General features: G+C 36.3%; 1 protein-coding gene across 1 annotated transcript; it reads right to left on the bottom strand.

Moving 5' to 3' along the window:
* Positions 1–3,986: 3,986 nt before the first annotated feature.
* LOC114469796 (arrestin domain-containing protein 3-like) lies at positions 3,987–14,162 on the bottom strand. The gene is made up of 7 exons (XM_028457608.1): positions 13,827–14,162; positions 12,353–12,397; positions 10,531–10,591; positions 9,023–9,173; positions 7,188–7,284; positions 5,160–5,416; positions 3,987–4,426 (listed from the first exon to the last, which is right to left on the bottom strand). The coding sequence occupies exons 1-7, from the start codon at positions 14,086–14,088 to the stop codon at positions 4,148–4,150; spliced, it is 1,152 nt and encodes a 383-aa protein (XP_028313409.1). The 5' UTR covers positions 14,089–14,162; the 3' UTR covers positions 3,987–4,147.
* Positions 14,163–15,573: the final 1,411 nt, after the last annotated feature.

The following is a 15,573-nucleotide window of genomic DNA, read 5'->3' as shown; positions in this document are numbered from 1 at the left end:
AATGTGGAGTGAAAGAATAATGCCTTAATTCTGTAAAGCGACTTTGAGTGTCTATGATAAAGCGCTATATAAAACTGATGCATTATTATTATTATTATTAATGTAACGTAACACAAGGGCCGGAGCTAATTACTGTAATGTAACAAAGGGGGCGGAAAAAATTACTAATGGCGTAACATTTTTTTGTGCGTTTTTTTTCTGTCCTGTACTTACTTAATTTCCTACCTTACTTTTGAATCCCCTACTTAGGACAGGGAATAGCTCCCAATTACACTGACAAAGCCAAAGATCACCATTTATGGTACATACATGCAACCGCAGCAGCAGAACACATATAACACAAAGAATGGTAATCTAATTGATGATGTCACATTATCCTGACTAGTTTTGTGTTTACCTTCAACTTGTACTCCACTTTAAAGATCGGGCATGTCAGAATGCTTGGGGGTAGATCTTCTGGGAGGCAGATATCCTGGATCAAATTTGTGGTCTCACTATTGGATTTAACCATTTCACTCTTTTCCTTAGCAATCTTTTTTTTTGCTGGAATGGCGCCACGAAACTTTGACAGAGTGAGTATTTCTTCCAGGAGAAATATGGCCCTCACTGAACTTCTGGACTCATTTTTGATGGCAAGTTTGATCTGAAGGGTCTCTCCTGTAGAAGGCACATGGAGTTTGGGTTGAAAGCAAATCTGATGAACATCTGCACATTTTAAATTATTTTCTTAATAACCAAGGTGTTCTACTTGAATGGTTGTTGTTAAAGAACTGAGACATTGAAAAAAATAGATTTACTAAATTATAATTAATTTCTAGTTGAATGGATTATATCTGATATATGACATGCCAATTTGAATGATTCATTATATTGAAAGCTAAAGTGTTTTTTCTTAATGTCTCTGCTGTATTATAGTTATAGGGTACCTAATAATGACTGTCTGTGGTTTTCAGGGTGACTTTTGAAGAAGCGCGCAATTATTTTTTCCGGAATTATTGCCCTTGTTCCGTTTTTTTTTTGGACTCTGTTCGAGGTATCTTCAAAGGGGACAGCTTTTCTTAGAAACCGTTTAAGATAGGATAACCAAATTTGGTGTATGGCTTCAGGGTATCAATACCTTGATGGAATTCGAAAATGAGAAGTGCGCACATATTTTTTCTGGAGTTATTGCCCTTGTACCATATTTTTTTTAAGCTGTTTAAGGTATCTTCAAAAGGGACAGCTTTTCTAGAAACCGTTTAAGATAGTAATTTTATTTTTCTGATGTGATAATAATTTTTTATGTATACATATAAGTTCTCAGATATAGGACATTTAGGAAAAGTGAGTTTTAATGATAACCAATCTGGCGGGGGATGTTGATGACTACGTCTTCTTGTTGTTTGTTTTTTCAGTAGTTACCTTGCTGATATCCCATCTTGTTGATCAGGACACCAAGGTGAATCTTTGACTTGATCTTGGTGTTCTTGGAAGTCTTCACAATGATTCTTCCATGAACCGTATCTCCATTTGTCAAGGTGTTCCTATTGTTGAGGGCATCATATTCTATCAAGAATTGTTTGATGATCATTTTCAAAGCAGAGTCAATTGTGTAGTCATCAGCGCAGCAAAATGCCGGTACTGATTAACAGCAAGTAACGGGTACTGAATAAAACCCGTCTTCCCTGTCATGCCTGTAATTAGGGTGCGACTAAGGATTACCGGAATATGTGATTAATTTGTAACAAAAAAATGCTGGCCCAAGTACATGTTAATGAACATCTAAATATACTGTCTGCATTAGAATAAAGGTTGCTTAGTTTTAATAAACATAATATTTTAATTGTCTGATATAGTCAGTGCATCACCCTTAGAAACATTTAAGAATAGAAATGGGCAATATATCAGCCCACTGATATTATCAGGCAATATTATCCATAAAATATGATATTGGTTGACATCGGTATCAATTTTTCCACCGATATGTGATGTCTTGTGTAGGTTTAGGCTCTTCTGTTATTACAGCCACTCCCCGTCTTGTCAGTATGTTTAATATATATGGTTAGGTAAAAGTGCAACATGGGTAAGTTGGACTATTAGTTGTATACATACCAATTTTTCTTTGGTGTAATATCCCAACGTCATTTACATCAACCTTTAGCCTCAAACACACATAACACCCCTTTATATTTAGTGACGATTACCATTTTTGAAGATTTCAGCCAATCAGCGTTCACATATGTTGTCATCACATTAAGACTATTTATATTTCTAGTCCCAAAGTTATTCTATTGAGAAATAGCATTTCAATCCGACGTTTTAGAGATCCTACTGATGGATCTCAATGTTGCAATTACCAGGAAACAGGAAATCCGACTCTGAAAAGTATGGTCGGTTTAGCATTTGGATGCTGAACCGACCATTTGGATATTCATTAAGTTATCCATTGGGTTTAACTGCCAATTACCCCAACAAAACTTTAGGTTTCATGAATCTTTTTAGAATAGGTATTTGAAATGTACCACTCAGGTATGAATGCTGGTGACAAAATAATAATAATGCATTGGATTTATATAGCGCTGTTCATAAACACTCAGCGCTTTACATTGCATTATTATGTATCTCCACACATTGTGGTGATAAGCTATTAATGTAGCCACAGCTGCCCTGGGGCATACTGACAGAAGCAAGGCTGCTATACTGCGCCATCGGCCCCTCCGACCACCACCAACAGATTCATACTACAGTGTGGGTGAAGTGTTTTGCCTGAGGACACAAACCACTAGAGTAACTGCCCCCCCCACCCCCCCCCCACCCACTGTGTCACCTGATATTCTCAGTGGTCTCCCATCCAAGTACTAACCAGGCCCAACCTTGCCTAACTTCTGAGATATGAAGAGATGGGGCAATGACAGGCAGGTATGGCCACAAGTGAGAACTTCTTCACCCATAACCTCGATGTGGACATTGAAAAAAGGAACAAAAGGTGAAGAAAACCTAAAGCAAATAACTGTAATGATTCTGAAAAAGGAAACCATCGTTACTTGCATCACTTCTCTTCAAACAGTTTACCTTTAGTCTTTGGGTTGATTCACATTTACAACCATTGAATGCTGCAAACGACTATTGGAAAAACCTCAGAGGGAAGTATGTTTTATTGTTAAGCACCCAGAAGAGAAACTCATAACTGTATTATTGTTTTCTTTTAACATTTACTTCTGCTTGAACATTTTAAGCTTAAGTACTGGTAGATGGATTTAACCTTTGTATGAACCCTTTACCAGTGATGCGATTGGCAGAAAATGCCCCATGTAGAACTTCAGTGAATTACTTTACTTTTGTATAACTTGGTAAAATATCAACTTTAAGATATTGTCAGTCAGAAAATAATGTTTTGTACAAAGGCCCCGCCCTCATTGTGGCTACTTCCCAGTTTTGACTGTTGGCTGAACAAGCATGTAACAATAGTAAAAGGATGTGAAATTCCCTGAACATGACTGAATGATTTACTGGAATATTATCACATCAATGTAGTACAACCGCTTTTAACAGCCCTGACTGGCTGATGCATTGAATGCCTTTAAATCAAGATACTAATAGCAGATCATTTAGACGCCAATGGCCACGATGTTTAGCCATCGTGCCTAGAACTTGTTTGCCAAACAAAACACAGACTCTATTGCATTGAATGATGTGAGTTTAGTGAGCCATGCGAAACAACTCTGAAACTATCTTTGCCTTAAGGCAACATGCTTTTATCCTGCTAAAAGAAAGAAGCTATTGGCAAACTTCTGACAGAAACAGAAACCATGCTTTAGATTTACAACACCTTCACTAGTTTATATAATATCAATGGAACAACCATTTGAATATGAAAACCATGGGTTTCCCACAACCAAGTGTATTAATGGTTTATACCTTCCTTAATTGTTATTTAATTTACACAAGTATCAGGTTTGGATTTGCTTTAATATACAATCTTGCACTCTTAAATTTCCCTGTCCTGTGTCAAAACAACTTGGATGAAAAATCATTTCGGCTTGATAGAGTTCTTGTTATCAAGCTTAAATATCGGGCCAGCCCCCTAACTGAACCCACCAACCATGCTGGGTTTGTGGAATTAATATATATATATTTATGCTGTGATTCACGTTTTTTGTGAATCACATCATGACTGATATTTGCTGGGGAAATCGTTCAAAGGAGGGTACATCCCATATGCCATGTAGGGAGGAGGTGGCTCTAATGGTTGGAGGGCTGCAGCAGGTGGGGGCGGGGCCATGGCTCCCAACACTGGGCCATCAGGGTTCCCAAAGGGTTCAAATCCAAAGGCAGGAGCTGCAGTGGCAGCAGGCAGTGCTGCCATGGTGACGTCCAGAGAGGCTGGAAGGATGACGATGGGGAATTTGAGTTTTGGGTCTGACGCGTATTTAACGTCAAGGTAGACCTGTGGAAAAACAATTTGATATGCATCATACTGTATGTCTGAGGCTGTGTGGATATAAAAATAAATTCACCTATACAATAAAGTGATGAGTTATGATTTACATACAGTATATATCAAAGACAAATAGCAGAACTAAACAGACATCCCTGATGTTTTCTACTAATATATCAAAATGGAAAATATTTCAACTTCAACTGCCATTTGCATTTTAAACAGGTCAAAGTTTAGAAAAATACAATTTGGTGTCGACAGAGAATATTTAGCCAAATGTCAATGGGCGTAACCAACCAACTCATCTCTCAACCAGGGCTGGACCAAAACATTTTTCTCAAAATGCCAATATACGATAGAAATCTTCATAATTTTAATTTCAAATAAAGTTTTACCAGAAAAACAATTCAGGGTTAAATTTGCTGATGCAAAATGTCACACAAGCACCTTTATTAACAAACAACTGCGCAATATGTGCCACTTTTGTGTCGTAAACAGATTTTTTAACATTGCATTACACCATATAATTACACCAATAATTGCAATTAATTATTAATTATGCAGTACAATTATAATTGACCCAAACCCTGGTTACATCTGTGTCAGAAATGTGGAGGAAGCTGGTGTACATCATAAAGAAGAAAAGTCATTTAAGGAAGAACGAGTAAATATTTCGTCTACTTGAAAAGAATCGTAGCAGATGAAGCGTTCGGTGAGACACACACACGATGGAGCTACTCACTCTGAGTCTGTACTCAGTTTTGATGTTATTGCAGTTTAGGATGGATGGCTCCAGGTCAGGTGGGATGGTGATGACCCTCGTGACATTCGTTGAGGTAGATGAAGGGATGACGTCGCCCACCTCTTTAAACAGGTCTTTGGTATCTAGATTTCGTTTACCACTGGCAAAGAAGCTGTGCTTTCTGTACACACAGTATTTGGGCTTAATCTCCCGAGATGAATTGTTCTGAATGTGAGCGACTACTTTCATTCCTTCCCCTGAAAATGGAGCAGAAATGTCAGTCCATGCATCAATAGCTATGTTTCCATTACAGATTTTCGCCAAATAAAAGCGATATTTCTAAATGTTGACAATGTGTAATTGCGTTTTGAACGTGTTTCCATTGAACGTTGTTTTGGGCAGGAGCCTCGTAACTACTGTGAAATCTCATCCCACGTGACTTTGCGGCAGAAAGATGGATGCTCAGAACCTCAGATTGTCAGGGTGTGTGTGGGTGCGTGGTCCTTTAACTGTGAATTAATGCGCTAGCCGCTCGACCACTGTGCGGAGTGAGGAAGCGTGCGTGACCGGATCATAGTCAATGACTGCTGTGAACCAAGGGAGTTAACCCCAAAGCTAAGGATAGCTTTGGCCCCCGGAGCGAAGTTAGACTCCCCTATGTTTTACGACTACGGTCTGAAGACGGGACACGGGAAAGGTTAACATTCCTTACAACACTCCGTATTCCTTTGTTGTTTCACGTCTAATGTGGCGGTAATAATTTTAAAGTATAATGCTAAGAAATGTCCCAGTCTCCTCTTCTGTTTACACCAGGGGTGTACAATACGTCGATCGCGATCTACCGATCAATCGCGGATGCATTTTGCGTCGATCGCGCACATGGGCCACAAGACCTCATAAATAAACGAGAAAGGCACGGTCACGTATACTAAAAATGAAACCTAATAATTCAGCTTTTGACCTCAGTGTGAGGGGGTGCTAGCGCACTAATGTTAATTTATAACCTCTAATAATCAGTAGAAGAAGACCCTCATCCAGCCCAAAAGCCGCTCACACCCGCTCACCCTGGCCCCAGGTACATTTATTATCAGCATCTTCAGACAACCCGCGTGTGTGGAAGCTGTTGAAATTCTTCTAAAGAACAAAGTGAGCTACAAATACTGAAACGCTCTGTGTGCTACTGACTGGCACCGCTACATGTGCTTTTTATTGTGGGTCTGTGATGAAGTGAGCAGCTGTGCTTGGTGCTTTGCATTTTCTAAATATTTTTCCTCATTGTATTTTTTAAAAATATATTTTAATCAAACTCAGTTTTTAAGTGTTACTATTTCAATATAATTTTTGTATTTTAATACAAAGAAGTGGAACAAACTGGCAGTACAGCTGAAGTCACCTCTTTAAAATATTTTTCAATCCAAGTTAAAGGCAATGTTTTACTCTACTGCGTGTGATTGAGAGGGAGATTTTTGATATTCTTACAGCTGGTTTTAAATGTTTTACCGCTCATTTAATTTTCTTATTTTTTTTAAAACTGTTGAATGTTTTCTGTTGCACTTTTTAATCATGCTATACAAATAAATGTGCCTTAATATTATACAAATACTGAATACTTCTTTAATAATTGTAACAGTAATAATATAATAAAAAAATAATAATAATTTCATAGTAATAATAATATAATAATAATAATTGTAATAGTGTAAATATTACAATCTAATTATTTACAATTATAACCCCCCCCCCGACACAGTAGATCGTGAAGAGCTGTCAGTGGTAAAAAGTAGCTTGCAAACCAAGTGTACACCCCTGGTTTACACTATTTGCGAAAAAGTGTTTCCATTGCGTTTTTGCGACACATTTCAATAACATAAAATACCTCCTCATCAAAGTTTGAAACCTTTTTAGCAATATTTGAGGGGTTTTTCAAAATACTGGTGTTTCCTTTACCAGTTTTTCTTGTGCTATTTAGATTTTGCGTATTTCCAAGGGTAATGGAAATGCAGCAAATGTCAACTTTATAGATCTCACCTGGGTGGAAACCTGTTTTTTCAATATTGACATCCATGGCTACAGTCCCCGAGTTGAAGAACTTCAGTTTCTTATCCTTACTGTCATGCTGTGGTGCCTGTATAACAAATATAGAAATTAATGCAAAGCATAAAACAAAACACTGAAGTGACACTTTCAAACCAGTGGTTTTTTGGATTTTGTTCAAGTTCCACATGTTCATACTTGCACTAACTAGTGGGGGCAGGGGTTTTATTTCCAACTCAGGAATGACTGAAATGTACAGGTGCTGGTCATAAAATTAGAATATCATGAAAAAGTTGATTTATTTCAGTAATTCCATTCAAAAAGTGAAACTTGTATATTATATTTCACACAGACTGATATATTTCAAATGTTTATTTATTAAATTTTGATGATTATAACTGACAACTAATGAAAATCCCAAATTCAGTATTTCAGAAAATTAGAATATTACTTAAGACCGATACAAAAAAAGATTTCTAGAAATATTGGCCAACTGAAAAGTATGAAGATGAAAAGTATGAGCATGTACAGCACTCAGTACTTAGTTGGGGCTCCTTTTGCCTGAATTACTGCAGCAATGCGGCGTGGCATGAAGTGGATCAGTCTGTGGTACTGCTCAGGTGTTATAAGAGCCCAGATTGCTCTGATAGTGGCCTTCAGCTCTTCTGCATTGTTGGGTCTGGCGTCTCACATCTTCCTCTTCACAATACCTCATAGATTTTCTATGGGGTTAAGGTCAGGCCAGTTTGCTAGCCAATCAAGAACAGGGGTACCATGGTCCTTAAACCAGGTACTGGTAGCTTTGGTACTGTGTGCAGGTGCCAAGACCTGTTGGAAAATGAAATCTGCATCTCCATAAAGTTGGTCAGCAGCAGGAAGCATGAAGTGCTCTAAAACTTCCTGGTAGACAGCTGCGTTGACCTTGGACCTAAGGAAACACAGTACACCAACACCAGCACATGACATGGCACCCCAAACCATCACTGACTGTGGAAACTTTACACTCCACCTCAAGCAACATGGATTCTGTGCCTCTCCTCTCTTCCTCCAGACTATAGGACCTTGATTTCCAAAGGACTTACTTTCAACATAACTTTGGACCACTCATTAGCAGTCCAGTCCTTTTTGTCTTTAGCCCAGGCCAGACGCTTCTGACGCTGTCTCTTGTTCAAGAGTGGCTTGACACAAGGAATGCGACAGCTGAAACCCATGTCTTGCATACGTCTGTGCGTGGTGGTTCTTGTAGCACTGACTCCAGCTGCAGTCCATTCTTTGTGAATCTCCCCCACATTTTTTAATCAGTTTTGTTTCACAATCCTCTCCAGGGCGTGGTTATCACTATTGCTTGTACACTTTTTTCTACCACATCTTTTCCGTCGCTTCACCTCTCTATTAATGTGCTTGGACACAGAGCTCTGTGAACAGTCAGTCTTTTTAGCGATGACCTTTTGTGTCTTTCTCTCCTTGTGCAAGGTGTCAATAGTCGTCTTTTGGACAACTGTCAGGTCAGCAGTTTTCCCCATGATTGTGTAGCCTACAGAACTAGACTGAGAGACCATTTAAAGGCCTTTGCAGGGCACCAGGTGTCTTCGATAATGAACCTCTCCACAATATTCTAATTTTCTGAGATACTCAATTTGGGATTTTCATTAGTTGTCAGTTATAATCATCAACATTAAAAGAAATAAACACTTGAAAAATATCAGTCTGTGTGAAATGAATGTATACATTACACAAGTTTCACTTTTTGAATGGAATTAGATGAAATAAATCAACTTTTTCATGATAGTCTAATTACATGACCAGCACCTGTACAAATTCATACTTACCATTAACACAGGGAGATCACACGCAAATGTTTTTGGAACAAAGCTAATCTTTGTTGAATCTTTCTTGTTTATCCTCATCGATCTGCTCAGCTTGGCTTCCAGCAAATAGACGATTTTACCAACGCGGCCTTTGAAGGAGGGAGGCATATTCCTAAAGCATGAGCATACATGCGCGCACACACACACACACACACACACACGCACACACACACACACACACACACACACACACACACACACACACACACACACAGGCAGAAGAAAGACGGAACAATTACACAACTTTTATGCATTTCTTAAATGAAAAATAGAATTCTACAGAGGCACTAGGACTAACACATGTATATCCACATCTTATACATACTACATGTTAGAGATGCACCGCAATGATAAGTCCTGGCCGAAACCAAAAATAAGAAAACCGAAGTCAGAAAAATGTAAGAAATTATTTTGCCAGGTTCTCTTCATCCATCGTGGTGTGCAGCATTTCTTGTGCCCACAACCAAGTTATTTTCGGCCGAAAATGCACATTTGAAAAACTTCAGTGGCTGAATATTTTGTGTGAAACTACTACATGTTGTATACTTTACTCTCTTGACAGGCAGAGAAACAGTTTTTCCATTTGTTGGAAAACAAATGGAAAAACTGCAAGAGCAAGATCATGCAAACTGGCAAAGGTTGTGTCATGTGTAAATTTGGAACGGCAGAGGTTCAAGAAGTTGAATTACTCATCTTCATTAACTCAGACAATTCACTCTCATACAGCCCAAGAGGAGGTGTAGCTAAAGATGTGGCGCACCTCCCTTGGTAAGCATGTGTTGTTTCTGTAAAGCACTGGGGACACAAGCACAAACTCTAATAGGATGGATACATGCATGTGGAAAGATGCAATGGCAACAGAATACTCTACTGTTTTGAATCTTAACTGATCTGGAGGAATGAATGAGTGAATAAAAAATGGGGAGTAACTTTCACAGCTTCTATCTTTGTGAGTGGCGCTCTTGTAAAACCAGGAATGTGCCTGAGGCCGTGCCGACCAGGGGCCCCATTTGCTAGCAGGTCTGAAAGCATGCTAGCAAATGACAGTTTCTTGCTCTTTGCTCTTAATTTTACCCCATCAATGACAGACAATTGTTAAAATTTTTGTTAAATTTCCATTTTCCCATGTTGTTTTTGCCTTTTGTGTTTTTTTTAAACTAAGGTTACCATTTATTTTTAAACGTGAGACTAATTACAACTTATTATAAGACTTTTGAAATATTGATTTAAGACATTTTGATGACAATTAAGGCCTTATTTATGAGACTCATGACATGAATGCCTTTTAAGACTTTTCAAGGATCTGCGGGAACCCTGCACTTTATTTTGAAGGCTCCCACAAACTAAACTAACGCCTTTCACGCACATTCCTAAACTCTTTGATCGAGGTGGGATATTTTGTGTTAGTAGGAAAACTGTATCTGTTTGCTCCAATTAGAAACGCACTGAAATGTGTTCACAGCACTTACGTCAGAGGAATCTGAAAGGTGAAAGGGTAGTCGTGGCATCCAGGTGTAACAAGGCGGTTGTCTAATAAAGAAACAAGAAACTGTGAACACACATTACATGGGAGAAAAAACTAAACAGCATTTTACCAGTAGTTCTTCACCATTCAAAACTTCACTTCTCAGTTATAATTTGATTAAAGAAAAGAGAAAGAGAAGATGTCGTCTTTGACTTTAATTTGACCTGTAACTGGTTAAAAGTCATCGTATACGGATGACTTATGTATAGAACATCAGCCCTGATTGAATTATCCAACTTCTCCAATTCATCCAATGTAAAGTAAAACAATTTCAGCCTGAGATAAAACAGAATATGACGACAGAGCCAACATAGAAAAAAGGGATGAAGAGCAAAGATTTCCCACTCACTTCGCTTCCTTTAAATCTAAACTCAAAAATTGCAACTTATTTACGCAACAACCACAACTGCAACATACGCAGCAACTCGGTAACGCAACTTTTCCTGAAATTCAGACATGGTGTGGTGTCTTCATCCACAAATAGGAAGTGCAGTTACTGACACTCACATTCACTGTAGTTGGTTTTCATTATAGTCATCAATTTGGTATGAAATTGCCTCTTCTTTTGACTAATTCATTAGTGCATAATGACAAACGACTAACTTTAAAAGTGACCAATTTATGCCATCTAGTGTTAGAAGTGCAAATAGTTGGAGCTGCATTAAAAAAAACCTCTGAAATTAAAGCATAGAGCCTTTTTTTTTTACTTTTTTTTGTTGCAAAGGAAGATATGACATAATCTATGACTTTCCAGATCACTTTTTGTACCAAGAGGCACTGCTAACTTTTTTTTTTTTTTGTCAAGGTCTTTTTTATTGTTTCTTTTAGAATTATACACACAAACCAAAACATGAACATCAATGATGTTTCAGTTAAGAACAGTGAAACATCCCCCTCCCTCCACCACATAGCCCCAGTAGAGCTACTCTCTCAATGTCTTACAATCAAAAACAGAAGTTCAAACATGCTATGAAAGGGCAAATTATAGTAGATATATGAGATTTACAAAAAAAATATATGCATATGTAAACATGCACAAACACATACATAATAGATACATCCTTATATATATGATATAACGCTGACTAACCAACAAAATAAAGAAGTTTCCTAAAAAGTGGTGGGATTATCAGCTTTAATTTACATCTGAAGAAATAACATCCAAACAATATAATTTACCCATAATTTAAAAGTTTGTCCTTCCATTTAAACAATCTCAGTCGACGTGCCAAGAGAAAACCCAAAGCCACCATAGTTTTTGCCCAACAACTGAGACGTGACTCAAGTGGTATGGCCCCAAAAAATTGCTCTTATAGAAGTTGGTTTTAATGATATCTGTAAATGTTGAGAATATCAGTTTGTTATTTATTTAATTACTGTTTTAATTAACCTTTTCCCAACTGTACTCCGATTGTGAGGATCTGTGAAATAAAAAATAAAAACCCCAACAGAAGTGATATTTAAAGTAATAGTTTATAGCTAAGTCAAAGCTCCTATGATAAGTCAGGGAGTTAGTGTTGACTTAAAACCAAAAACTACATTTAATTAAATTATTGTAAATCATGAAATTCATTTATGATCGACTGTGGTTGAGTGTTTTTGTCCCAAACATGTTTACGTCTGTTCAATATGTGTGTGTCTATATTAGAGTGGATCGATCAAAGAGGGACGGGTCTGACCAAGCAGACAAAGTTTCAGAAACACTGGATCAGAGGTTTGTTATTGGAAAAACACAGGAGAGCTTAAAAGGAAAAGGAAATACCCACATGTCTGTAAGTTCTGGTTGGCCAAGAGCATTTCCTCATCGGCCACTGTAGAAAAACAAAAGCATCACATTAAATCAACAGATTAATATACATATATATAATATTTCGTCTTGTATCAATACACTCCCGCCGGATATCGATTTTTTTTTTTTCTTTTCTCCTTTTTACACAAGTTAAAAGGTTTTCAAGTTAACAAAAAGCAAATTGATATTAGTATTAGCACTGAAATGTATGTGCATGCAGTCTGCAGTGCAGGTTTAAGTTGAACTTTACACATGGTGGTAAGTATAAGTTAAATTATGTGCCCAGGTTTTCATAGACCACCCAGTTGTTTATATTTTAATGCACTGACTGAAATGTTTATTTTCTCATATGCAGTGAAATTTTCCAGTTTTCATAAAATAATTATTATAGTCATAGTCTAGTTATTGTTATTTATTATTATAGTCATAGTCCAGTTATTGTTATTTATTATTATAGTCATAGTCTAGTTATTGTTATTTATTATTATAGTCATAGTCTAGTTATTATTATTTATTACTATAGTCATAGTCTAGTTATTGTTATTTATTACTATAGTCATAGTCTAGTTATTGTTATTTATTATTATAGTCATAGTTTAGTTATTGTTATTTATTATTATAGTCATAGTCTAGTTATTGTTATTTATTATTATAGTCATAGTCTAGTTATTGTTATTTATTACTATAGTCATAGTCTAGTTATTGTTATTTATTATTATAGTCATAGTCTAGTTATTGTTATTTATTACTATAGTCATAGTCTAGTTATTGTTATTTATTATTATAGTCATAGTCTAGTTATTATTATTTATTATTATAGTCATAGTCTGGTTATTGTTATTTATTATTATAGTCATAGTCTAGTTATTGTTATTTATTACTATAGTCATAGTCTAGTTATTGTTATTTATTATTATAGTCATAGTTTAGTTATTGTTATTTATTATTATAGTCATAGTCTAGTTATTGTTATTTATTATTCTAGTCATAGTTTAGTTATTGTTATTTAATATTATAGTCATAGTCTAGTTATTATTATTTATTATTCTAGTCATAGTCTAGTTATTATTATTTATTATTATAGTCATAGTCTAGTTATTGTCATTTATTATTCTAGTTATTTATTAAATATTTATTGTATTCATTTAATTTCCACTTAAAGAGATGGGAATGAACAATAAACAAAGGAGAACATAGCTTTGATGAACTGTATGTGATGATATTATTCATGTTGTGGTATTTTCCATAAATAATTTAGACTGTAATGGTTCCTAATATAAACTCGATATATTTTTCATTTACCTCTACATGCACGTCAACTGATTGCAATGTAAATAAAAAGAAGACTTTCCGGTTATTTTCTCAGACAAAACACTGAATATTGATTGTGTAGTAAGTAAACTTGTAGACTTAAAGTGCACAGACTGTGTAACAGTGAGGTCATGGTTTACCTATAGTCTTCTGGTCTCGGATGAAGAACTGTGTGACGCTGAAGTACTTCTCCTTGGAGTGGTACACCACGGTGGTCTGGCCGTGCCTCTCGGTCCACAGGACCTCTGACTTCCCTTTAAACTTGATGCTCAGTGAGTCTATCTCACAGTCTTTGACCACTTCCAGGGTCACTTTCCCGGACACCATGTCTCCATTGGTGAACGTGTTGTCCTTGTTGATGGGCTGGTAGGTGACTTCCAGGCGTTTGACAGTGGTGGACATGGCGGGATGAACACATTAGATGATAACCGTGTGTGACTGTGTTTGTTGTGAAGTTGAACAGCGTTCGCTTGGCTCGAGACTCGTCCTCGTGTGCGCATGCGCTGTGGGTGTGGCTCCACTGTTATCTGATATTCCCGCTGAAAGCAACAGTTGGCAACGCTATGTCCAAAGTCAGCCAGTTCTTTACCATTCAGGAGCAGTGTGCATTTAATAGCACATTTTTATTTAGTTTTAGTCATAGTCTTTTGAATATAATGTAACTTTGGTCTAAAATGGCTCCAAAATAGAACCGTTTCAGGATCATTTCATACTGTAGCCCCTCATACTGTATAATTTTAATCGTATAATTGGTAATTATTCACAATTGTGACACAATTCAGAATGAAAATCAGGTTTTATTTGCCAAGTACAGTTTAAAACAGCACAGGGAATTTGACTTGGCAAATGGTGCGAAGAACAAAAAATAAAAAAAAATAATAATAATAATGATAAATGTAAAGGATAAGGGATACATAAAGGACAATTGTATTATAATTGTAATCATGTAATTGGTAATTAATTACAATTGTGACGGAATTATAATTGTAATCGTAATTGAGAAAATATGTTGCTGTTGTTCTCATATTTGAATTGTACTCGAGTTCATGTAATTGATGTAATTGGCATGGGGGCATTCTTTAAAAACCGTCATTTACAATTGAATTATGTTACAGTTCTATGGCTTACACATACTGTACATATAGTGAGTAATTACTAAAATATGTTTCATATCAAGTTTACCTGTCAGTTCTCTTGTGGATTTAAACACAATTTGAAATTAAGTGTTATATTGATACACAGAAAAAAGGCTCAGATGTCCATACCATAAGTATTAATACCTATATTTTCATGGATAAGGAAGCCTAACAGGGTAAACAAGAGATAAAAAAAAACAAATTAGATGATAGATCATATATTTTTCTGTGTATTTTACAGCTGATTTAAGACAATAGGTCAAAACTGACCTGTTATCAGAAGAGATGCTAACAGAAAGCTAATGGGAAGGTTGAGTTTTATGGGCTTATTCATTAAAGGCTCAGCAGTTGTTATTAATTTCATTGAACATTAGTAATTGAGAACGTAATTACTTGTAATTGACTGTCAGGGGGGAAATGGTATTTGTAATTGGGAAAAATGCCAGCCAACATAATCGTAGTTGAGTTGTAATTGAACATAGATAATTGATGACGTAATTGTAATTTAAAAATCGAATTGACCCCAACTCTGCCTAATATCATAGTAAGAAAGAATTATTCTCACCCCCATGTATATTTCATCATATATCTCATCATATGAAACCTTTCTATAAATATATTGTTAAATTTTAGTGGCTGTGACGAAAAGAACTCCCTTAGTTTTAGTCATCAGGACTATTTCAGTTATATAGTCAACTGTTACAGATATAGTCGACTAAAATGTACAGCACAAGCATTTTATTTTTTTTTT

Source organism: Gouania willdenowi, chromosome 9 (genome assembly GCF_900634775.1).
Source record: "Gouania willdenowi chromosome 9, fGouWil2.1, whole genome shotgun sequence".
NCBI classification, from domain to species: Eukaryota; Metazoa; Chordata; class Actinopteri; order Blenniiformes; family Gobiesocidae; genus Gouania; species Gouania willdenowi.
Note: the sequence above shows the minus strand (reverse complement) of the source record. Positions and strands in the feature narration are given on the sequence as shown.

Excerpts from the sequence above, each read along its gene's own strand:
- LOC114469796 (XM_028457608.1), bottom strand. The coding sequence starts at position 14,088 with ATGTCCACCACTGTCAAACGCCTGGAAGTCACCTACCAGCCCATCAAC. Across the intron at positions 9,174-10,530 it reads ACCTTTCAGATTCCTCTGAC|GAATATGCCTCCCTCCTTCA; the intron begins GTAAGTGCTGTG and ends CTCATGCTTTAG. Across the intron at positions 7,285-9,022 it reads GTGATCTCCCTGTGTTAATG|GCACCACAGCATGACAGTAA; the intron begins GTAAGTATGAAT and ends TTTGTTATACAG.